We start from the raw sequence: 24,443 nt of genomic DNA on the forward strand, positions 1-24,443 counted from the left end.
GCGTTCCCCAAGCAGCCAGCCATTATGGACACATATGAATATTAACTTTATTACATTTTCTTCCGAGCTAGACACTGCTGAAATCTATCGGAGGACAGAACTGGAATATATTAAGAGAAATATTTGCAGAGTGGGAATGCTTTTATAGATAATCAAAGACAGCAAGAAGAGCGCAATGCCAGAGTCATGCCTCAAAGCACGAAGAGATCAGTATCTGGAGCCACAAGGAATTAATGAGCAGATTGTGGACCGAGTTCTTACTTTCCACAATTGGCGGCAATGTACGAAAAGGCTTACAAAAACATATCGAGGCAAAGCAGAAAATGTAGCGAGTTCTGTTAAACCAATTCCGTGTACAGTGGAAGAACGCAATAAAACGAAGGATTTTAGATGTTTTTGAGGCCCATCACATTTAAAAAAAAAAAAAAAATTCCAGAAATGTTGAGGAACATGTCAGTACTCAAGGCTTGAGTAAATATCTCCTAGAACACTGTAGCGTCAAGTCAAGAGGCCCATCAACCGCATTAGCCTACGACTACGGGGAATGAAGAGATGGAATGTTCAACGCTTGGCAAGTATCATACGTATTCCTGTGACACCTTGTAGTAGTGACCAACCCTCTAAGCCAGATATCTGGTAAAACGGGAGGGTAGGTATCGTCAATCCTTGTAAGGTTCTAGCCAAAGCATAAAATTGTTAGGTCATTCTGAAATATACCCTACTCATAAAGTGACTTTTGGGTAAATTTTATATAGGAAATATTGCATTCAAAAATATAGAGAAGGTATTAATTGGTTCACCTCTAAAATCCCGAAATTTCACCCACAAAATTTGGACTGATTGTCAATGACAATTCTTCTGGTACAATGGTCTCCGAGTACGTAGCATTCTTTGGGTAATAGCAGGACAATAGTTCAGAAAATATAGAACAAAAATGAACACCTTACTCAGATCACCTCAACCTAACAGGATCTACGAGATCTGCTGGATACTGAAACGTGCGGTTGCAGGGATTTCTTCTACAACTGTTAAACAAATGACTCTGTCTAAGTCTTCCTGTTCTTTAATCGAAGGATCCAGGGAGTTAGATCTACTTGGAAAACTTAGGAGGCCATTCATATAAAATTGACCCAAACAAATTTGGTGGAAGCAGCCAATTTATTGATGATGGTGGTGTGTCTAGAGTCTCCCCCAATGTCAAAGGAAAGAAGGGTCAGGTATGTTGGTTACAATGTTCCTTATTCTTTGTTATCAAGCTACCGCCGTGTGCTGGAGAGGAGGAGGAGGTGACCCCTCCTCCCTCCATAGAGAATAGAGGCGCACGGCCACACACATGCCAAAAGATAGAGCATGCTCTATCTTTTTGCGGTGTGCGGGCCGGATCGGTGCCACACATGTGTGGCACCGTATCTGCGCCGCGCCGCTATTGCCGTCTATGGGGACGTACATGTATTTTGTGGCCGCATGTACGTCCCCGCAGATGGCCATGTGAATGAGCCCTTTAAAAAGGAACCCATTAACAAAAATTGACAATCAATTGACATAAACCAATACAAATTTGTTGTAAAGCAGCCGAATTCCTTCCAGATCATGTTTCTTTCATGAACCAGTGTGGTGGTATCATCCAGGATAAAAACTTTGAAGTGAGATGTAAACTGGTTGCATAAAGTCACGGAGGCAGAGAGTTTAGCGTTGAAGTCAAGCTCTCCTCGCCCTCTGAATGCCCCCTCCGCTTTGATGGACTTCACGCACCAGACTTCAGGAGAGTCGGTTACTTGTGTCCTTGGATGTAGAGGAGACAATAACATCGAAGGGGGCAATCTGAAGAAAAAGAGCTTGACTTCAGTCCTAAATCTCCACCTCTTTGACTTTACACAACCAAATTACATCTCACTTCAAAAGTTAATTTTCGCAATGATGCCACCACACAGGTCCATAAAAGGAACATGATCTGGAAGGTGTTGAACAGCATTACATCAAACTGGTAGTGGTTTATTATCAGATCAATTTCAGCTGACAGGTTCCTTAAAAAAGTTACCTGCATTAAATTTAAGTGGGGCATCACCTGGAGAAGGATAGGCATGCATCTCAAACATTACCCAGTCTCCCTTAGCTTTAAGTTGAACCACTATCCAACCACTCATCACTTAGGTCCAATAGTAGACCTGACCTCAATGTTCCTACATGGATGTTCGGTCCACTTATGTAATAAAAGCGAAGAAGGGTTTGCCCTCAAAGTTCCCCATTCCAGAATTGGGAAATGGTTAGAAAACAACTCAACCACACAAAGTACAGCGCTACTTTGTGTCCACCGACCTTCTGCTTTGCCAGATATTAATCGCGTTCCCCAAGCAGCCAGCCATTATGGACACATATGAATATTAACTTTATTACATTTTCTTCCGAGCTAGACACTGCTGAAATCTATCGGAGGACAGAACTGGAATATATTAAGAGAAATATTTGCAGAGTGGGAATGCTTTTATAGATAATCAAAGACAGCAAGAAGAGCGCAATGCCAGAGTCATGCCTCAAAGCACGAAGAGATCAGTATCTGGAGCCACAAGGAATTAATGAGCAGATTGTGGACCGAGTTCTTACTTTCCACAATTGGCGGCAATGTACGAAAAGGCTTACAAAAACATATCGAGGCAAAGCAGAAAATGTAGCGAGTTCTGTTAAACCAATTCCGTGTACAGTGGAAGAACGCAATAAAACGAAGGATTTTAGATGTTTTTGAGGCCCATCACATTTAAAAAAAAAAAAAAAATTCCAGAAATGTTGAGGAACATGTCAGTACTCAAGGCTTGAGTAAATATCTCCTAGAACACTGTAGCGTCAAGTCAAGAGGCCCATCAACCGCATTAGCCTACGACTACGGGGAATGAAGAGATGGAATGTTCAACGCTTGGCAAGTATCATACGTATTCCTGTGACACCTTGTAGTAGTGACCAACCCTCTAAGCCAGATATCTGGTAAAACGGGAGGGTAGGTATCGTCAATCCTTGTAAGGTTCTAGCCAAAGCATAAAATTGTTAGGTCATTCTGAAATATACCCTACTCATAAAGTGACTTTTGGGTAAATTTTATATAGGAAATATTGCATTCAAAAATATAGAGAAGGTATTAATTGGTTCACCTCTAAAATCCCGAAATTTCACCCACAAAATTTGGACTGATTGTCAATGACAATTCTTCTGGTACAATGGTCTCCGAGTACGTAGCATTCTTTGGGTAATAGCAGGACAATAGTTCAGAAAATATAGAACAAAAATGAACACCTTACTCAGATCACCTCAACCTAACAGGATCTACGAGATCTGCTGGATACTGAAACGTGCGGTTGCAGGGATTTCTTCTACAACTGTTAAACAAATGACTCTGTCTAAGTCTTCCTGTTCTTTAATCGAAGGATCCAGGGAGTTAGATCTACTTGGAAAACTTAGGAGGCCATTCATATAAAATTGACCCAAACAAATTTGGTGGAAGCAGCCAATTTATTGATGATGGTGGTGTGTCTAGAGTCTCCCCCAATGTCAAAGGAAAGAAGGGTCAGGTATGTTGGTTACAATGTTCCTTATTCTTTGTTATCAAGCTACCGCCGTGTGCTGGAGAGGAGGAGGAGGTGACCCCTCCTCCCTCCATAGAGAATAGAGGCGCACGGCCACACACATGCCAAAAGATAGAGCATGCTCTATCTTTTTGCGGTGTGCGGGCCGGATCGGTGCCACACATGTGTGGCACCGTATCTGCGCCGCGCCGCTATTGCCGTCTATGGGGACGTACATGTATTTTGTGGCCGCATGTACGTCCCCGCAGATGGCCATGTGAATGAGCCCTTAAGTGTATTACCAACCAAGGATCAACATCTGCAACCTACACCGGCTTTCTTGTCGTAGGTTTGGTAAGTGGTGGATATTTCAGCCGAAAAGGAAATTTCATTAATGACTTGAAAAACGGAAATTGTTTTGAGCACACAAGAGTCAGATTTGTTCTAATCCATGATCCCGGTCTGAAAGTTCCAAACCCGAAATGTTCTGCAGCATCTAGGAACTACTTTCATGTCCGACCATAAAAGCGCTGCCTGCCATCTGCCATAAACATTTCGAGTGAGTCATAAGGGAGCGTGGAATAATTCACAGCCTTTCACCAGGAGAATCCCATTCAATTGCTCTCTTCTAAATGACAGACTTGGCATCTTATATTCTGACTACTGGAACACGCGCTTTTAATTACTCCCTTAAAGCACCAGCTTTCCCAACATGGAAGACTTATCTATGTGCCGTGGTGGAAAAACAAAACCTAAATCGACAGGATCCCAACAAGAACAGAAGCAATTGGCTGGTGGAACAAAAGTATATTTACGGTAATAAAAACAGAAAACCCACCATTGATTGGTCTGTGAAGTTAAGGGGCATATCTCAAGGGTCATCCCATTTGTTCCCTCTTGGGTAGTATTACGTTCCCTTTTCCATTGTCAAATTTGCCTCAGTGGACAAGGCTCATCCAGCTAATGGGGTCTGTCAGGTCCAATATGGTTGCCACAAATTTATGGGAAGAATAGTGCTATTCGTCCCATCTCCCGGGATTGGTGGTGTAGGCTCTTTTTGGAAGAGATATTATAACCATCTTGACTAACAACAAGCCCTTTGGTGATGTTCTGATGACTGATGAGTCGATATTGGAACAGCAGAGGTTTACTTACTAAAGTAGACATGTCAGGAGAGGTGACAGGTCTTCTTTAGAAGGGTTTCCACAGAATAGGGGATAACTTCTTCAACATTGGTGGTCTTCAATGACAGTGAGTGAGTGAACGGAGAAGTTGGCCACACTTTACATTCATTCTCTATAGGACTGAGAGGATTTTCCTATTCCCATCAATGCCGAAGTGTAATTTTAAATAAGAGAGGATTGGAAGTGCCTACAATGAGGGCAAGGGTGCGCAAGGACGGCCAAGAGTAACATATACATATCTTCTTTATGGATGTGCTACATCCAATCTTACAGCACTTGATAACAGTAGGATCAGAGGGGGTGAACAACAGGGTCCCGTACTGATCGCCTTGTTACGCACGAAAGAGCAACAAGCTCCCAAAACAAGAAATCTACATTTATTAAATAGTTAATAATTGGGCCTCGCTGTGTTCACAACAAACAGGTTAATGACATGAAATCACGAAGGGCACAAAGGTCTAGTATAGTCCATACAAAGCCGAGTCAAACCAGATTCAGGGAATCTCCAGGCCAAGTATCTCAATCGAAACAAGGTGATAACACCACAGAGCAGGTTTTTAGTGATAACTTTTGTCGGCTTAATCTTTCAAAGGCCAATACAATAAGGGGAAGCCCGGGGATTTCCACTGGATGTTTATCACCTATTATACCAAATACAAGGTGTGTGCAATACATATCCTGGTAGCGTTACTGCTAATTCTATAAAAATGAAATGTTTATGAGGGAATTTTTAAGTGAAATTGGAATATCAACCATACATAGACATCGGATTTGGGGTTATGACCATTTTATGGCACCAATGGACACCATTCTCTGATCTCGTAGAGATAGTCACATGGCTTACACTGGCCCCCATTGGGACATCATAATATTGTTCTTATGAAAGCGGTGTACATTTCTTGATGTAAATATTCAGGTATGGTGTCCATCACTATACAACCACCTGTCTTTAAAAGACTCCTGACTTAGAGCTCCATCCTGTTTCTGTAATAAGAAACAGCAAAGAAGTTGGTCAAACTCAACTTCAGTTACGGAGCCGGCCATTAAACTGAGCTGGACACCTGCATATCCAGCATGAGAATCGGCAGATTTTTGGGGGCCAAAGTATCAAGACCCCTATGACCTGATATCAATGCTCTAAACCACGGGTAGGTCATTGGACACAACCCATTTAATATTGGGCCAGTCCAGTACAAAATTTTTCCCCCTAAAATTGGGTAAAAATATCATTTTTTTGTTAAATTAAAAATAAAATCACTGATCTCCCCAATCCGCTACCTATGCTACTTCTGGGTCCTTCTTGATATACTGGACCTGTTCAGTCAATGGTCGGAGCATTGACCTACCCACCAGTATTTGGTCAACAGGAATGGGAGGAAAAGTCCATCAAGTTATTTAGGAAAAAGTTAGAGATACATTTATTTACTTTTCATGTCGAGTCATTTCTGAAAGCCCTTATTGTAACAAATCCATTGCACTTCAAAAATCTACAAAAATACTTCAACTTGGTCTTGCAATATGGAGCCTTAACACCCATAGTATCAGAAGCCTCACACGATACAAGATGTGTACTGTAGCGCTGTTCAGTGGCCGCACTCGAGCTCGTCTTCAAGTCAACCACAAGCAAGTCTGGAAGACGTACAAGGAGTGTTTGTTGTTGATGCATAATTTCGCATGAGAAACAGGAAGAGCGAGGATGCCATCATATGCCTGGGATCGAGGATTATAAAGAATTCATGTTTCATCTCAATAAGGGCCAACAAAGGAAAGCTATATTTTGATAAATAGAGTCATCTAGACAAAAATGATTGCCACTCGATGCATTTCTACTGATACAAAGGCCGCAGTGAAAAGGGCTCACCAGCTGTCGAAATGCTAAAGACTATTAGGCTAAGGGGCCCTGAAAAGCTTTCTGTGCAGAAAACACCACAGATACTTCAGCCAGCTTGAGGGAAAGAAGGCCTCTTTTTAGCAATGCACAAATTGGCAGAACATTTACATTTTTAGCCGGAGAAGAGAATGTAACCCTTATTAAGGCTAAGTATGACCAACAAGTGTGTTTTCTGCAGAGTTAACATTTACAGAAATTGAAGGGTCATATACGACTCTTAGAAAGTAGGTTCTCGCTCTCGTGGCTGATTGGAAAATTGCACGCTAAGTGATTTTACCGAGTTGCCTTATGTAACCTGATGGCCACCACCTCAGTAATACTTAAAAAGACAATTTTAAACAACATGAGTGACACTTGACATGATGTCACACTCGTTCTTAATCCCATAAACATGCCCAAAAGTCTGTAGTCTTTAGTGCAAATCACCGTTTGACCCTTAAACAAGACTAGGGGCATAAAGCTATGTGAAAATTTTCACCTCTCATCAGGGTTTAAGTTTCATTAGGGACCATTTCTTCATGAAGATTCAACTAGTGGAGGAGGTCTAACTGCTACTTGGGCAGAAAAGGAACAAAAATTAGCTGTAATCCGGAAGAAGAAATCTAGGCTTGTGTTACAAGCTATAAGTAAGCCCTCCAAGAGAAGAGTTAATGAAGACATGGAGCATGGAGACTTCAACAGTACCCCTGTAACAAACATGTACAAATTAAAGGTGACCCAACGTTACTCATCTCATTGTTGACTTAATTGAAACAAAAATGGATCAAAATTTTCATGGACTTTCATAATTGAAGGAAAAACTTAAAGGGAACCTTTAAGTCACCAGGGACCTCATTTTAACTAAAGACAAGAATCATCTGTGTAGTCCCAGGGGTTGGGCATTGGTTTGGATGCATTTTTAAAAAAAACAACAACTTGTGACTTGTCTGTGCTGCAGACTGCTCAGCTCTCAGCCCCCAGCTTTGTGCTCCTGTACAGCTCCTCCCTCTCCCACCACACTGTGAGCTCTGTGAAGGAACAGGAGCTGTGCAGCTGTTGTTTTCTGAAATGCATCCAAATCAAAGCCCAACCCTTGGTACAACACAGGGGATTCTGTCAGGGTGCGAGGCAAGTTATAACACACAATTATATTGTAATGCAAATGCTTAGCCAAAGCAGAAAGGCAGATTTGCACTGCAGCTGTGATGGGCTTCTGTAATCTGTCTTTAGTGAAAATTAGGTCCTTGGTGACAGGTTTCCTTTAAACCACACAATATTCCCGCATGCAGGCTGTAAAAATGTCTAAAAGAGGTCTGCACAGGCATAGTAAATGATGTATTTTGGGAAAGGGCTTAGGTTCTGGTTGATAAAGTGATGTAGAAAACTTGCTGAACTGTTCTGTCTACATTGGATAAATGCATTAATAGGAACCAGAGTTTTAGATTTAAGGACTTACTCATGTTTCCATGTGGGAAATATGTTCCAAATTTCTTTTTTTTAGCAAGGGATGGTGTAAAAAAAACCAAACCACCTTATACATGTCTCTGGTCACCACAAGTCTGTTTGTACACAGAGGTAGGTAGTGACACAGGGTCGGTAAATGCAGCCCATTACTCTCCTGGCTGAGGCCATTATGTTCTACAGAAGAGGTGAGCCATCATTGACTTCACCACCTCTTGGTAGATGCGGAGACTAGGATTGATGGGAAGAGAAAGGCAAATACTCCATATGCCGGCCACGGCTATTGCATTTGATTTAAGGCACTGTGTAAAAAATTTTATACAACGTTTCCTATAAATAAACAGAGCTTTATATGGCTGTAGTTGAATATTGTCGGACAGATCCTAATTACTGGTTCCAAACAGCAGCATGTCCTAGCAGTGAGACCTGTCAATCTGATACAAGGAGGCAGGGCGGTGCCCAAAGTTTGAAGAGGCACAGAGCCGTCAGTCAAAATAAGGGGGTGTGGTTCACTGCCAGCCTGGGAGAAACCAACAGTGATATCTTGATAGTAGAGTCAAGTAAACGAATTTGCATATTAGAAAACCGGCTGTAATTAAGGTGGGGAGGACTTGTAACTGTTTACCAGCTGACATTTTTGGTTGGGGTAAAATTCTGGTGAGGGGTCCTCTTTAAGTTTTGTACAGAGCTAGAATCTTTTATTCACTGGCAAAATCTTTTTTTGCAGCTCAAGTGATGCAGCATGCAGAATGTTGCATGGATGGAGGATTAAAAAAAAAATAAACTACCAGCAAAATCGTCTCCTAATTACTTATGCCCCTTAATACGGCTCACTGCCCAACTCATCCCCAGCCACTGAAACCGCAATTCCCGCACATGCGCAGTTTGCTCTGCAGTGCGCAGCTGCTCAGTGTGACTGCATACTTCAGAGACGAAAGCATATGCGCAAGAATTGCCGAGAGCTGGGTGACAGGCTCCATACTGAGCCCCCCAGAGCCCCACAGGGTCATTAGCTTAATGTTAGCACACTGCACACTGATGGGGGCACACTGTATCTTTGGTTTTAGAGGATCCTGCTGGAAGATTTACTTTAAGTGATTTTATTTTCTTTTTTTGGGGTTTGTTACATTTTTACAAAGCCATTTATGAAAAGACCAATAAATGTACAAATGTCAGGCCATTCATGTGCCTTGTAATTACAGGATTGGGATAAGACTTCACATATCTGCTGAAGAATATGTAACACTGTAGTTGGGATGACGGATATTAACAACATAATTATTATTACTATTTTCCAATTTATTTATTTTTCCCCTCTCCCTCCAACCCCCCCCCCCCCCCCCCCCGGCATACTGGGGTCTTTGTTTTTTTTTGCTTGGTCTAGTCTCTCTTTTCACTTGGGGTGAGACGTAGAATATAAGGCATGCCCAAGAGATATGAATATAGGCCAATAAGGTACAGTTTAGCATAATATTAACAATCAAACTAACAATGAATATGTACATACAGGCAGTCCCCGGGTTACATACGAGATAGGGTCCGTAGGTTTGTACTTAAGTTGAGTTTGTATGTAAGTCGAAACTGTATATTTTATAATGGTAGATCCAGACCAAAAAATTTTTTGCCCTCAGTGACAATTGGAGTTTCAAAATTTTTTGCTGTAATTGGACCAAGGATTATTAATAAAAATTCATTACAGACACCTTACAGCTGATCATTGCAGGCTGGGACTACAGTAAAGCATTTAGAGAGCTTCACCAGAGGTCACTGTGGGCAGAGGGGTCTGTCTTTAACTATGAGTCGTCTGTAAGTCGGGTGTCCTTAAGTAGGGGACCGCCTGTACTATATGCTAATTACTTGTTGTATCGGAACATGCCTATATATCAGTGTAAACCTAATGGAATATCTTTTATCTATGTAAACCAAGTGAAATATTCTGTACAATTTATTTTTTTTTATATGAAATATCAATAAAAATTATAATTATAAAAAAAGAATGGGGTTATCCAAAACCTATATCTGGAATATTATTTCATAATATTAGTTATCATCTAGTGAACGGTGGTCCCGAAAAGAAAAACATGCAATAACATCCATTTTTACATCACTCTTTTATCCTGTATGAAACAAAAAAAAAAAAAACTTCCAATGATTTAGACAAAAGCTTTTAACTCAACACATAATTGCATCAAAATTACAATAATTGTACCAATTAAAATAATCCTGAATGAACAGTTTGTCATCTTAATGTTCCAATGGTTTATAGAAGGATCTACTTAATTAGCTGAAATTACTTTCCAGTGTTGGTATCAAATGTCATTTGTTAAAAGTTGAACGATTTCGAAAATAATTTAACCAAGCAATTTCACAAAACACCAAGAAGTAACGTTTTCCCTTTTTCAGCTGAATAAAGCAAGCAGATGTGTCATCAAATTACTATAAAAACAAATGAGGCTTTTTATGGAAAAAATAAATTTTACTACTTGCAACGAAAAAAAAAAAAAATTTCCATTTGTTTTACCAAATCTGAATTTCTTGATAATAAAATAAGCGTGTTATCATTTATCTCGTGCTGCTATTAGCGTGCTGTAAATACAAGCCGTCCATGCCCTCCCTGCACCTAAAGAGGATGCGCTACAGGCGGATGGGCGTAGGATTGTACCTTCTCAATGGCTACCATACACAGTCAGGTAATGGCGCCACTATACAAGTACTGGCCTACAGCTGGGCCATTTGCGCACATTACAAAGTACTCGACTAAAAATGGAGGCATTAACCATCCGTCGCTATTAAATCAAACAGAATGGACGCTTTGTTTTGTTTGAGGTCCTTGTGGAAAAATTGGATGGGAATAGCCATGTTTATCTCTAATTCTGAGGTAAAAAAAAAAAAAAAAAGGTCAGGTGCACCCATCCATAAAGGGCAAACATTACGCAGTCCTCCAGTCACCCACAAAAGACAGGGTGTCCTTGTACTTCACTTTATGACCAGGCAGCGGCTAAAACATGGGTAGACGCTTCCACTCATCTTGTCATAGGAACCTTGTGCAGATTCACCCTTCACTTTAGAATAAGCCAAGGCCCATTTGGGGATTCCTACCAGTCTGGGGATAATAAAGTTGGATTTTGGTCTTTTTCAAGCATATTTTAAAAAGTAGTTCCCGACATAGTATGTTAGGTGCCACAGGTATAGTTATAAAAATACTTGAATTTTAAGTAAATGAGTGTTTCATCACAATAGTGGTGGCTTAATCATGGGAGATACTCTAGTCTGGTCTACATTAGAAGCAGTCAGGAGGGAAGCTGCAGTGATGATAAACTGATTTTACCTCAAAAAACTGTAGTCACTTGAAAATTTCCCAGAAATCAACCATTTGAGGTAAATAGTATAAGATTTTACCTCAGAAAAAATTAAATGTACTTGAGCATTTCAAATAAATTACCATCAGAGGAAAATGGTATACTATTTTACCTCAGAAAGTTGTAGTCACTTTTTAATTTCCCAGTAATACAAAATCTGAGGAAAATAGTTTACGATTTTATGTCTGAAAGTTGCAGTCACTTTATAATTTACCATAAATTTAAAAATCTGGAGGAAAATGGTATACAATTTTGTCCATTCACATCAATGATCAGCTATGGTCGGCCATTAGTCCACCGGAGCAATAGCCACTACTGGTTCATGAAGATTACTCAGTGGATCCACTCTATGGGTAGTTTAATAATATTGTAGGTCTACAGTGCCTCAAGGTTGGGCTACATTCACACTAACGTATGCGGCATAAGGTCGCCGCGCTGGAGAGGAGGTGTGGTGACCCCTCCCCTCTCCATAGAGATACATGGCACACGGCGCTGTAATATGGGGAAAGATAGGACATGCCCCATCTTTTCCCTGGGTACGGAATGGTACAGTGTTGCACCGTACCCCTCCGTGTGCCCATTGCGGGCCTATGGGTGACATATATATGGCCACATGCGTGCTGCCGTATATATGTCCCCCAACGATCTTGTGATAGCCTTAGCACGTTTCACAAAAAGTGACCAGGATATTTCCAGAAATAGCCCTCACTACAGATGTCTCAATCATAGTCACATTGGTGGAAGAAGCTATGAAGACCAAGTTCAACGTGGGAAAATTTGGTGCAGTTTCTGTCCCTATGTTTTTACTGGGTTACAGAAGTTGATAGCCATCCTTACTAAACCTCACATTAAAGTAAATGGGGACCTGGCTGCAGGAACCAGAATTGATCTTAAAGGAAACCTACCACTTGAAGTGGCAGGTTTCAGAAGAAAACACCGAGCACCAGCTCAGGGTGAGCTGGTGCCGGTGCTTATTTTTGTTAGTGTTTTAAACCGCGGTATCGCGGTTTAAAACACTTTTTAAACTGTATAGCCGGTGCAGGGAGGTACGCGCTCGGCGCTTACCATGCGCGCGGCTACATAGGAAGTGAAGGAGAGCCGCGCGCATGGTAAGCGCCGAGCGCGTACCTCCATGCGCCGGCTATAAAGTTTAAAAAGTGTTTTAAACCGCGATACCGCGGTTTAAAACACTAACAAAAATAAGCACCGGCACCAGCTCACCCTGAGCTGGTGCTCGGTGTTTTCTTCTGAAACCTGCCACTTCAAGTGGTAGGTTTCCTAACACCCTGGGAAGGGGCACGCTGCCAGCTCCAGACTGTGCCAGTTCTGGCACTGGAGGCTGCTGAAATAATTTGTGGGGCAACCGGTTGTCCGAGCCCCAAGAATCTAATACTGATGGACCTATCCTAAAGCAAAATATATCTTTAATACAAAAACCCCATTCTAAATCTGCCCCAAATTCCTTGGAGAAGCCACCTCACAGACAAAGATGCTAGATAACTTTTTTCTTTAATACAAAACAATCATAAATGGAGATTTCGGGAAGGACACTACGATTACGTGAGGCGGTGAAGCTGACCTTCTTGTACATTTTGTCCCTATTGCTGCTGTCCTTGTGTATACAATTCCCATAAGTTCAGCTATATTTCAATTTTTGTACATTTCCATCAGGCCTTGTGGTTTCTATGATGCAACTACGATGCTGTAGTAAACTTGAATTCCTCAGACTAAGTGACCAGTGACAGCGGTACAGGGACAGGCTGGGGACAACCACAGGACTGGGGTTTTTTAGAAATATGCAAGACAAACATGTGCTATTTATAAGCTGTGTTTATTGTGCTTGGACATGTTTATAACCAATCACAAGGATAATTCCTGGCCCATCACCTAGTCCAAATTCTCCAAAAGCAAAAGTCCACTGCCTCATGTGATGATCACCCACAGGATTCTGCATACCCAGTATCATTTCCTAAGACTCTACTTAACACTCATTTTAGTTCTAACACGATTTGTATATGAAATACATGACACATTTTTGAAGTATTTGAAGATGTTCCATTGCTCTTTGATCATCAGCAAGTGTGACCTCCTCTATAACAGAAGAAGAGTAAGCCGTTTGCAACATTCAGATAACATTCAAAAGGATAAAAAATGTCAGCAATGATCCAAAAAAAAAAGTAATCATCGCTGCTCATCATTCTGGGAATGCAATTTACAAATAATTTAAATCCACCATTTTCTACAGTGAGAAAGATTATTCACACGTGGAAAACATTTAAGACAGATGACAATCTTCCCAAAAGTGACCATCCCAGAAAATTCAACTCAAGGCTGTGAAATGCTCTGTGAAAATGGCAAAAAACAAATAAAATCTAAAAATCTCAAATTCTACCGGCCTCAGGTAGCATGTTAAAGGTTCAAGTTCATGACAGCACAATGAAAGAAACAAAGCATGACTAGTGCGGAACGATTACAAGAGAAAGCCAACATTGTAAGTGAACGGCCACAATTCACGGGCCGCAATGTCAAAGGGGCGGTGCCTAATGATAAAGCGCCAAGTTTGAAGGAAAGCAGTGAATGCGGGCAACTTGCAGTTAAAAGGGGGATTTATCAAGGCGTATATACTTGCAAAACCCCAACCCCACGCCACCTCCAGTAGGTATGGAGTGGTGTGGAGTGAGCTGTATCGGGCCACAGAGTGTCGGTGGGGGGCTTAGATACACAAAATGTACAGTAAATTTAGTAAAATGAATCCGGTTAACACTATCATTATGCAGCTTTGTATCAGCGCCAATCTATTACAACCTCCTGCTCTCCGCAGCCCAACTCACGATATACGAGGGATTGTGCATTTCCGCATCATATACCCAACAGGGATCAAAAAATAAAAAAAGGACAATCCAATTTCAATAGTTTATGTGCTGTAGCAGAATATGGAGCTTGTAAATGTGGTGCTGACATTACTAAATCAAGTGCGGCCCTGCGCTGTAATACGGGGGGACCTGCGGGCACACGCTTTATCCATTCATGTAGGTTTAGAGTTATGAGATGTCATATATCTGCAATCTATTACAAATTTTCCGAGTGTTTGGCCTGCAGGACAAGGAAGCAGAGTGAAGGGCAGGGGCGAGAGCGGCTGCGGCAGGATTTTACTATCCACTTTAAACGCGGTCATTTCCCATCTGCTCCAGGCAAGAGGCGAGGAGGAGCACAGCCGACCTGCACAGACGGGGACTTCATATTTATATCACTAATGCCGCTCAGGCCCCAAATCCACAAGAAAATCCCGGCTAAAGCTCTTATTCGCTCATTAAAGTAACTCACGGGGATATTGAGATTCCAGGGAGCCCCAGCAACAGAATACAGAAAACAAAGAGCCAGCGGAGTCACAGCGACCATCCAGCGAGGGAACGTGAAACGTATCAAGGGATTTCAGATAGTTTCCAGGCATAAATGAGCTGCAGGTAATTTTTGACAATAAAATGGGGTGGGATCTCCCACAACAGAACAAATTCGCAAGAATGTGCACTAGAAAATGGCGCCATTATAGCACAACTCAACGCCAGCCTGTAGCTAGATTAAACTTTATATTGTGACACACACACCCAAAATGTGAAAAGAAACCTACCATGAAAATCCATGACAAACCAGGGACACTTACTCATAGATCCAGGCACCATGACTGTAGAAATCTTATTATATGTGTTATCCAAGGCCTAAAATTCCATCTAAAATTATGCTAATGAGCCAGAAAGGCTATACTAGAGCCCTTGTGTGCTGCAGCTTCACAGGCTATGACACTGTGCAGGAGAACTCCCCCCCCCCCCCCCCCCCCACTCTAGCTTTGTAAGATTACATCAGGCAGAGGGAGGAGGAAGTGGGAGGGAGCAGAGGAGGAGGGGAGACAGTAACAGCCTGTGAAGCCGCAGCACAGAGTGGCTCTGGTACCACCACCAGAGCCTTTTTGACTTCTTAGCATAATTATACAAGTTGATTTTAGAAGGATAACAAATAGAAGACGATAAGCACAGTCACAGTGCCTGGATCTATTAGCAAGTGCCCCTGGTTTATAATGATGGATTCTAGCGCCCAGAACTTGAAGGAAATCTACATTTTTCCCCAGAAATGACCAATGGTAGCGATCCTGTAAATCAATGTGCGACCTTGAAATATGTATAGTGGGACAGACAAAAAAATTCAGACCAATAGTCTCCAATTAGAGGACCATCAGACGGGGGTAGAGTTCCATTGTTTATTCAGAGAAAGGGTGATGAGTTTTGAGGGCAAACTGCCCTCTTCATCAGATCCACAACGTTGCGATTGTGGCAGGGACACATCAAGCATCCTAGGGCATTGGTTCTCATGTATAAATAAGCCGATGGATGGATTCGGCGTCCTCACCCGGACATATTGCCGGATTGGCGAGCAAACAGCCAGTTTGGCAAATTGCCACTCCCAGCAACTAGCCATGGCTATGATTGGCCAGGGGGATGCCAATCCAGCAACACGTCCGGGTCAGGTGACCGAACCCGACCACCAAACTCAACCATCAGCTGCACTCATCTCTAGTCTGATAGAAGGTGGTTATGTCTTGCAACAATCTCACACCTGATGGGATTACTGTAATGACGCAGGAGAAAAGTTGGTGAAGAACTTTATGGCTCAACCCATAAAGACGTACCAAGTGCCAACATATGATACTTGGGAGATTTAAGTGGCGTCACATTCTTCTTGCTGCTCCTCATTCATATGCTTTGGGTGATGCCGTCAGCTTCTCATTAGACTCAAGTACACATTGTGCATTGTGAGTGCCCCACTTACAGACGGGCGCACAGAAAGTCATTGCAGGTACAACACATCAGCTCCGAATGGTACAACTACAGGAGAGCCCATATCTGTACAACACTGCCATCTGCTGGAAACCTACACTAACTGAAGCTCAAAAAACATTAAAACCTCAAACTTTTATTGAAACTTTACCAACTGCGGCAAGATATGTTTCATCTTCACTTAGATCCAAAATGGCCATATGCATACATGCTTTATAAATCCTGTGTGAAATGCACCTTATCTACTTGTGAGATATTTATATGCTCAAAAGGACGGGCGTGTATCGGATGCGGCTCTGCTACAACCAGACGCCAATTGCTTTGCTCCACTCCAATCTTAAAGGTTACAAAAAATATAGTAAAATTCCAATAATCCAGAATAAACAGGATGGGTGTCATCATATATCATGGATTATCACATAATTATATCTAAAAAGGTATTAACCCTTTACTAGCAGTAGTACAGATAAGCCCACCTCTCGTATATGGCCTTCAGTGTGGTCTGATCATGAATGGTCTCCGTCTCCTCCAGGTATAGGATCAGCCATGATGTTCTATATGGCCACTGCTCTGTCAGGTTGATCCAAGAAGCTAGTCGATCCCAATTGAAAGTGATCTGGTTGGCTCTTAGTAACCGCCCTATGAAGAAAAAAAAAAAAGTAATGAAAGAGAATAGCGACAGCCGGAGCCAATTACAGAAGAGGAGGCGTGTCTCGGACTACCTGAGACTCCAGACAGTTTAGCTTAAAAGAAACCATCACATGATGGCTCCAACTAAGGCAAAGTTCACACCAGCGTTCAGGTTCCTTTACAGTATTTAATAGAGGGGAAAAAATGGCGCTGCAGCCTGTATTTATATGTTTCACTACAAATAGTGGATGCGTATCGGAAGGTAATGGAAGACCTTCATACTTAGTATCCTAAAATAGAAAGTGTAACGGAAAGCCAAAACCCGGATGTGAACTGAGCCTTAAACGATCAATGAAGAACTGATTACAGCACTCACTTACATATAGGACAATTAAGTTAATTGCTGGTATGTTCATTGTTACCTGTTACTGATACGATGTTCAGCAGTCTCCTCATAGTCTGAGGACTGATGTCACTGAACCAGTCCTCTGTCACCAGCAGCTTAGTCAGATCAAACGACATCTGACGGGTGATTGTGCGCTGCATCTGACGTCTTCTATATGTATCCTGGAGAGGACAAAATACAAGTATGAGAACACAATATCTGGCGTTATAAATGTGCATCGCTATTCAACAAACACTGCATAAATCAGTCAGGGTTGTGAATATGATACATAACCCCCGTTCCTTCATTGTGTAACGTGTATTCATTATTTTCTACCAGCAGGCCCCTGGAGACCTAGCTGCTGTGACTCACTGCTCCCCCTCCCCTCTCCATAGAGCTGCTATCTATTCTGACACCTCAGTCAGCTTCTGTCCTTCTTGCTAGAAACAGAGTTCAGAAGAAGCTGCAGAGACTAAAAAAGGATAATAAGAGCAAAAGAAAGTGGAGAAAGAAGCACTTTACTTCAATATGATGTACTGCAAAAGTTTATTTTAATCACTTGTTCTACTGAAATGCGCAGTTGTTAATACAATTCTACCACAATCTGTCATCGCAGCCTCAGACTAGTGCCCCTACTAAAAAAATAAGGGTCTGCTTTTCAAGGTCAAGTCTGATTCACCTCTGCCATCTTCATTTGAGTTTACTTTCCAGTCCCTGTAGATCCTTATCACGCCCTTCTTTTTGCATATCCATCCATACATTATATAGATTTTGGGGAAATATATGTTTTACGCCATTTTCTGGTATAACATATGAGATTTAAGTTACAAGTTTAGGCACAGGGTCAATTTCCTAAATCTGCAACTTCCTAAGTACGTATCAGCAAGATCCAGTTATGTTAAAGGACATCTACCTTCAAAATCCTTCATGATAACCCAGGGACACTTACTCAAAGATCCAGGCACCGTGACTGTGGTAATCTTCTTAAATTTGTTATCCATGGCCTCCTTCCTTCTAAAAATCAACTTTTAACATTATGCTAATGAGCAAGGAGGGCTCTGGGGGCGTTACCAGAGCCCCTCCCTGCTGCATCTTCATGTTACTCTGTGGAGGAGCATTTCCCTCCTCCAACTCTGTGAGACTACAGCAGGTGGAGGGAGGTGGAAGTGCTGAGGGATTAGGGGGGAGAAGCTACAGCACGGAGGGACACTGGCAACACCCCACAGAGCCCTTTAGGGTCATAATTTTACAAGTTGATTTTAGAAGGAAGGAGGCCATGGATTACAAATATTAGAAGATTACTGCAGTCACAGTGCCTGGATCTTTGCATAGTGTGCCTGGTTTATCATGATGGCTTTTGATTTCTGTATGTGCAATTTTAACCACTCACATAGAAGACCCTTCAGACAACAGAAACTCTTTGTCCATTTATTGCCTTTTGTGGTTTTTCCTTCTCTTTACAGCCACAGAAACGCCATACACAGAGAAATCTGCTCCCATTATCTGTCAATCTGCTGGAGCTCTGTGGTTACGAGATGATAGATCTCTATACTTACCTTACATGACATATAAAAGGCTTGTTATAATGTACACAGTGTGTGGAGAGTAGGAGAAGAGGACTACAGCCGAACGTTTGTTACTCGTCACATTCCTCAAATCTGGAGAGCAAACTGATCATTGTGAGGCGCATCACAAGACGAGGCACTCTGCAAATCTGCAGGAACACGGGCGAGACAGACGTCTTCTTCTTCTTATCTGCCGTACTGTCAAGTTTGTTCTATTTTAGATTAACCCCCATCACTACATACGCCGTATTCCAACTATTTATCTCTTACCCGTCTGTTCAAGGCTGTTTTGCTGCCAAGTTTGGAGGTCTCTGCGAGACTGTGCTGAGAGACTCGACGATCCGCGTCTTCGTGGCCTCCTGTGGAGGGAACAAGATGCAACACACAGAAGTCACAATCGCGTTCTTGTAGAAAGCGTCAGCACGCGCTCGTCTGCATCTTCTAAGGACGCACGTTTGTTGCAAACAAGGATCATGCCATATGCGCAACTGCTAATTACAATCGCTTCGGAAAATCTATAAAAAGTACGGAGCGAGAGCCAAGTATTCTGCGCTACGTATCAGCCATCTGCGGGAGGAAGTGGAGGTTACAGGATGGAGGGTACATAATACCCAAAACTAATCCCGATGCATTGAGACCACCCCATCACTGGAGCATTGTATCCTTACATCACCGATCACCTCTACTCTGACAGTCAATTGGCGTTCTACAAGTCTGTCCAATACCTGTCCAGGGCGTACGAAATAAGGGGCACAAAGTTACCACCCCTTATGTTCTCAGCACTTTACCTCCACAAACCAACCCTGAAACAAGCCAAATGTTTGTAAAAATGAATGGTACATTAATGAGACTTACCAGACTTTACCCCATTGATCTACTTGCCCCCTCAGGTAGGGCATGAAAAGTCTTTTCTAGAACTCCCTCTTGTAAAATCTTGCCCCATTACCTATTTAAAATCTTAAACATTATATGCAAATGAGAAGAAGGGTAACTTTTTGCCTGAGATGAGTCACTTTTAAAGTTAAGACTGGGTATGTCACTTCAGATGCCCCCATCTTTGGTTCTAAAGGGACTTACAATTATGTTTTTCAGCTTATCTTTAACGGTCTGTATCTCTGGTTCTGTAGATCACAGAACCACAGTCCTGATCTAAGAGCCCACCAAAAGTGAATTGATCGTATATTATGCTTGGTGTAATTGATTCACTAAGATTGTGCGTCAGAATCATGAATCTGACGCATCCCTGCACTGGTCTGTCATAGTTCACCATCTTTTTTGTGGTGCACCTTTAACATAGTGAGACACAATTTGCAAGTTAAATATGGCGCTTGGCCCAAATCAGTGGGACCGACCGACAGCATGCCCCCTAATATGTGTAGTATGGAGGCCAGCGCAGCTGCACCATAAAGGAGTCACGTGCGACACAATAGCAGCGCTAACATTTCTGAAATACCTGTGCAAGCGGTTTTAGCCATGAAGAACGTGCACAGTCCGACTAAAGTGCAGCACAAAGCCCTTGGTAAATGTGCCCCATAGTTGAAAACATCGGGTGCTGGGGTAGTGTTCTGCTCCGTCTACCTTCTTTGTTGAATACTGGCTGTGTTTTTAGGTAGCCGCTGTGCTGGGATTGTGATACTATAATGTACCTTTAATACTTGTAGACATTGTGGATATTGTTGTAATTATACAATATATCATTTTGGACCATGACTTTCACCACTGTTTGTGCATTATCAATTGCTTTTAGGTCCTGCTGACGGAGTCTGTTGTAATAAAGTTTAATTTGGTAATTATTATTTATTCAATTATTATGTCATTTATGGTCCTTGAGATACCAAATTATAGGCATAGTTGGAAATGTGAGCTGCGACCATACAACACCAATATCAAGGTTCTAAGTGCTATAGAAACAAAAGTGGTATTTGTAGGGGCAATCCCCCTATTGACTTGTGTTTCCTCTGTTATTACTCCTACGAATAGGTCTGATAACTGGGTAGTTATAAGCTACGGCTGGCTTCACACAAGTGCATTCAGTCTGTGAAATACGGATTGTGTGTCAGCCATATTTAAAGCCGAACACTGTGCAGAGCCATGGAAAGTTATGGCTAGGATGCTTCCAGGCAGTAAAATATAAAGATAGAATATAAGATGTATAACAATACTGATTTACTGTAGGAAACAGTTATGGTCTGCTTTCTGCACATAACCTTCACCCACCTGCGTTGTCCACCCCTGGCAGATCGCCATTAGTAGTCGCCGACACACACATCTTTTTGGCACTGCTCAGTCCGCGGCTGTTCAGGAACACTGGAAGGTGCACTATATTGCGCATGTAATCGTGCCCGTTAATGTTAGAATCTCTCAGGACGCTATTAAGATTCTGGTTAATGGCTTTGATGATAATATGAGGGTCACTGGCAAAGATGGCGATAAATGGGCCCTTAGAAAACAAGATCCGCACCTAAAAAAAAAAAAGAAATAAAAAGAGAAAATAAATTATCAACCCACTGCTGATTAATATTCTTCTGTGTGACAATGTGTCTGAAGACGTAATAATAAAAGGACAAAAATAATCTGTTCTCCCCTGGATTTCAGTAAACACATTATGATGGGTTAATAAGAAAATTACATGTCCTACGTTTATTGTCAGACCGACACAAAGATGAACGGCACAACTCGTCTTATTTCTTCATTAATGAGTCATTTTACTAATGACAGCAATTTGCATAAATCACACAAAATAAAACAAGCTGTGACGGGAATACATTTATATTTTAGTTGCACTTTTTGTATCCTCCAGCAGGTGGCCCTGTGGCACAATGACATCTCCTGAAAGGTCAGTGTCTGCAGTGATCCATGGGAAATATCCAGGTCAATGGGGCGAGATCTTATGTCTGTGCTGGGATAGTCACAGGGCGCTCTGTCACTCTATATGACGGCCCTCTGGGCAAAAATTCACAAAAAAAACGCTTGTAAAATCCCCAAGGCTCGGCCATCATCATAGAATTAATAGTCATGTGGACAGTTTGCAGAACATCCAATGTTGTTAATTACGGTCATAAAATTGTATCCGGCCCTAGTGACAAACTGGATATCACAATCAGTAATTAACAGACAATGGGGAATCATTTGTTACTCAGATTTTCCTCTATTTTATGTGTCATTTCCTGACATATGGAGATTAGGTGTATACTGAGCCAGATTTATCCACAGGATAGAGGATAACAAGGTGATCTGTGAGGGATCGACTGATGGGATCCCTCACCAATCTGGAGAACATGCCCCCAAGCCATCAGGAGAACGAGGGGTCCTATTGTAACTTCCATATATACTTGGATATAAGCAGAGTTTTTCACCACAAAAAAAATGTGATGAAAACACACAACCTGGTTTATACGAAAGTATGAGGAATTTCATTATTGGGGGAGGCTGCGACCAATGCATTTCCCACCCTAGGCTTATACTCGAGTCAATAATTTTTCCCATTTATTTGTTGCAAAATTATGGACCTCAGCTTATACTCGGGTCGACTTATACTCGAGTATATAAGGTAATTGACGGAGCGACAGGTCAAGTATGTGTCTTGCTGTTCCATTGAATATAAAAGGAGTTTTGGAAGTTGCCAGGCACAGGAACCATCTCCAGCAATCTTACAGTGAATAGGAGCTCCAAAGATACCTGAGCGCTGTGCTCGTCAACTTCCAACACTCCTATGATATTGAATGAAGCAACAGGACACATGTAAAATCAGCCTCTTCATCAATTAGTGAGAAAGGGACCTCCATTCACCAGATTGCTAAGGGTGGTGCTCCCAGCATTAGGACCCCAATCAGATTCTCATCCCCTATCCACAGAATAGAGGATAACATGCAAACTTGGTGCAATCTCTTGACAAATTACTTGGAGTCTACTTATTGGATAAAGGAGAATATAATAAAAAAGAACAGATCTGTCCCACAGAACACCAGAAGTAATGTGCAGTCCAATCCTTACAGTGACTGCTATATACACTACTAGTGTAATACTCACTGTGTCCAGCATATGGAGGACCTTGTCCTGCTCACAGGCGTCCAGGCCGTCAATGATCACCACCAAGCGTGTCTGGTTCTGTGTGAAGCTGTCTATGGTCTTTGCCATTTTCGCCATCAGTTCCACTTCCTGCTTTAAAACCTGCGACAAAAGTGGGAAATGATCACACTCTGAGGACGTTTATGTAATTTTTTATCACAGAGTCTCAGTTTATTTTACAATTGGAATTACATAAAAGTTTTAAAATTAGTCACCCTAGGGCGATTGGTGTATAAATGCTGTGAAATAACTCTCAAGTGGAGTGGTGCACGGAACATGGTTACAAATGGTAGATGCACTCTGTCGAGACCTTAAAAGGAACGGGTCCTTTTACAGCTAGTGACAGCTTCCCATAGAGCCCTATTAACTAACTTCTTTTAGCTAAAAAAAAAAAAGTTTCCCTCCCCATGCCTTATGCCTCCTTACTATTCAGAAAATCATGTCATGTAACCAGGGTAATGTCATCTAGGGTGCTTAAAGAAGGCAGCGTCTCTGCCGGCTGTTACAGAAGACCGAAGACAGAAGAGGAGCCGGGGGGATGACAGAAGAGGAGCCGCACTGAGCATCGGGGCCCCCGGATGGTGAGTATACAAGTTTATTTTTTATATTGACGCGTGTATAAGCCAAGGTTAGGTTTTTCAGCCCTTTTTATGTGCTGAAAAACTCAGCTTATACACAAGTATATACGGTAAGTGTCCCGGGATTATCATTTTGATGGTAGAATTCAGGGGCTCCCAGGAATTACCTATACTAGGCTTTCCTTAGTATAGGTAATTATTTGGTGTATAGGGGACTGTCAACACCAGTCCCACAATGATTTAAGGGAATATTAACAATGTGGCTGGTGGATTGTTGCTCAGCTCCCATTCAAGCTGCAGTAGCCAAGCATGGTCACTGCCCAGTGCACAGCAGTGTTTGCTGCTACCCCTCCTGACCCTGCTGAAAGCTTCTAAAGCCAGACCCTACGATGGTCAATTAAGCACCTCTTAAAGCACAACTATTTTTAGGAGATGATTGTGTTTTTATAATAAAATATATCATCTGTCAGACCCCAGATAAAAAATTACCTTCATGAAGCCCTCACTCTTCAACCTGTGTAATCTGGAGGCCGCACTATGCAGACGCTTCCTCTGGGAGTTCAGTATGGAATCCATCACCTGCCACCACGTCAGACAGTTCAGGATTAACACCAGGCCCACCACACAGGCCACAGCGATGAGGATAGCGTTCACCGTCATATTCTCCGGATTCACTTTGAAGATGGCGAGCAAGATCACTCCGGCGAAGATACAGGCCATGATGACGAGGAAGATGATGAATGACGGGAGGCAGCAGGTCTTCTTCCATTTCTTCTTACCTGAAGTGTAAGAAAAAAAAGGTTGTAGGCCTCGCCACCAAATGGTGCCATCTTTAGGGTACTCCGTCAACATGCCCCAACTTAGGGTATGGACAGGGGGTTGGGATACAACTAAAAGTCTTCAGTTTTGGTAGATGTGCCATGACCTCTGCATGAGTTACATTATCTCATCTCCTGAGCAGGG

At 42.1% G+C, this 24,443-nt stretch overlaps 1 protein-coding gene across 4 annotated transcripts in view; it reads right to left on the reverse strand.

The window, feature by feature from the left end:
* Positions 1 to 24,443, reverse strand: part of KIDINS220 (kinase D interacting substrate 220) — an 82,796-nt gene that overhangs the window by 34,773 nt on the left and 23,580 nt on the right. For all 4 annotated transcript variants that reach the window (XR_011854340.1, XM_072143536.1, XM_072143535.1 and 1 more), the window contains exons 17-22: positions 23,970 to 24,259; positions 22,864 to 23,004; positions 21,052 to 21,295; positions 19,105 to 19,193; positions 17,307 to 17,451; positions 16,731 to 16,893 (exon numbers count right to left, since the gene is read on the reverse strand). Coding sequence is in view for 3 of the 4 variants with exons in the window: in XM_072143536.1 (XP_071999637.1) it covers positions 16,731 to 16,893; positions 17,307 to 17,451; positions 19,105 to 19,193; positions 21,052 to 21,295; positions 22,864 to 23,004; positions 23,970 to 24,259 (1,072 nt within the window). In the remaining variant the exon portion in view is untranslated. The remainder of the gene's footprint in view (positions 1 to 16,730; positions 16,894 to 17,306; positions 17,452 to 19,104; positions 19,194 to 21,051; positions 21,296 to 22,863; positions 23,005 to 23,969; positions 24,260 to 24,443) is intronic.

Source organism: Engystomops pustulosus, chromosome 3, assembly GCF_040894005.1.
Source record: "Engystomops pustulosus chromosome 3, aEngPut4.maternal, whole genome shotgun sequence".
NCBI classification, from domain to species: domain Eukaryota; kingdom Metazoa; phylum Chordata; class Amphibia; order Anura; family Leptodactylidae; genus Engystomops; species Engystomops pustulosus.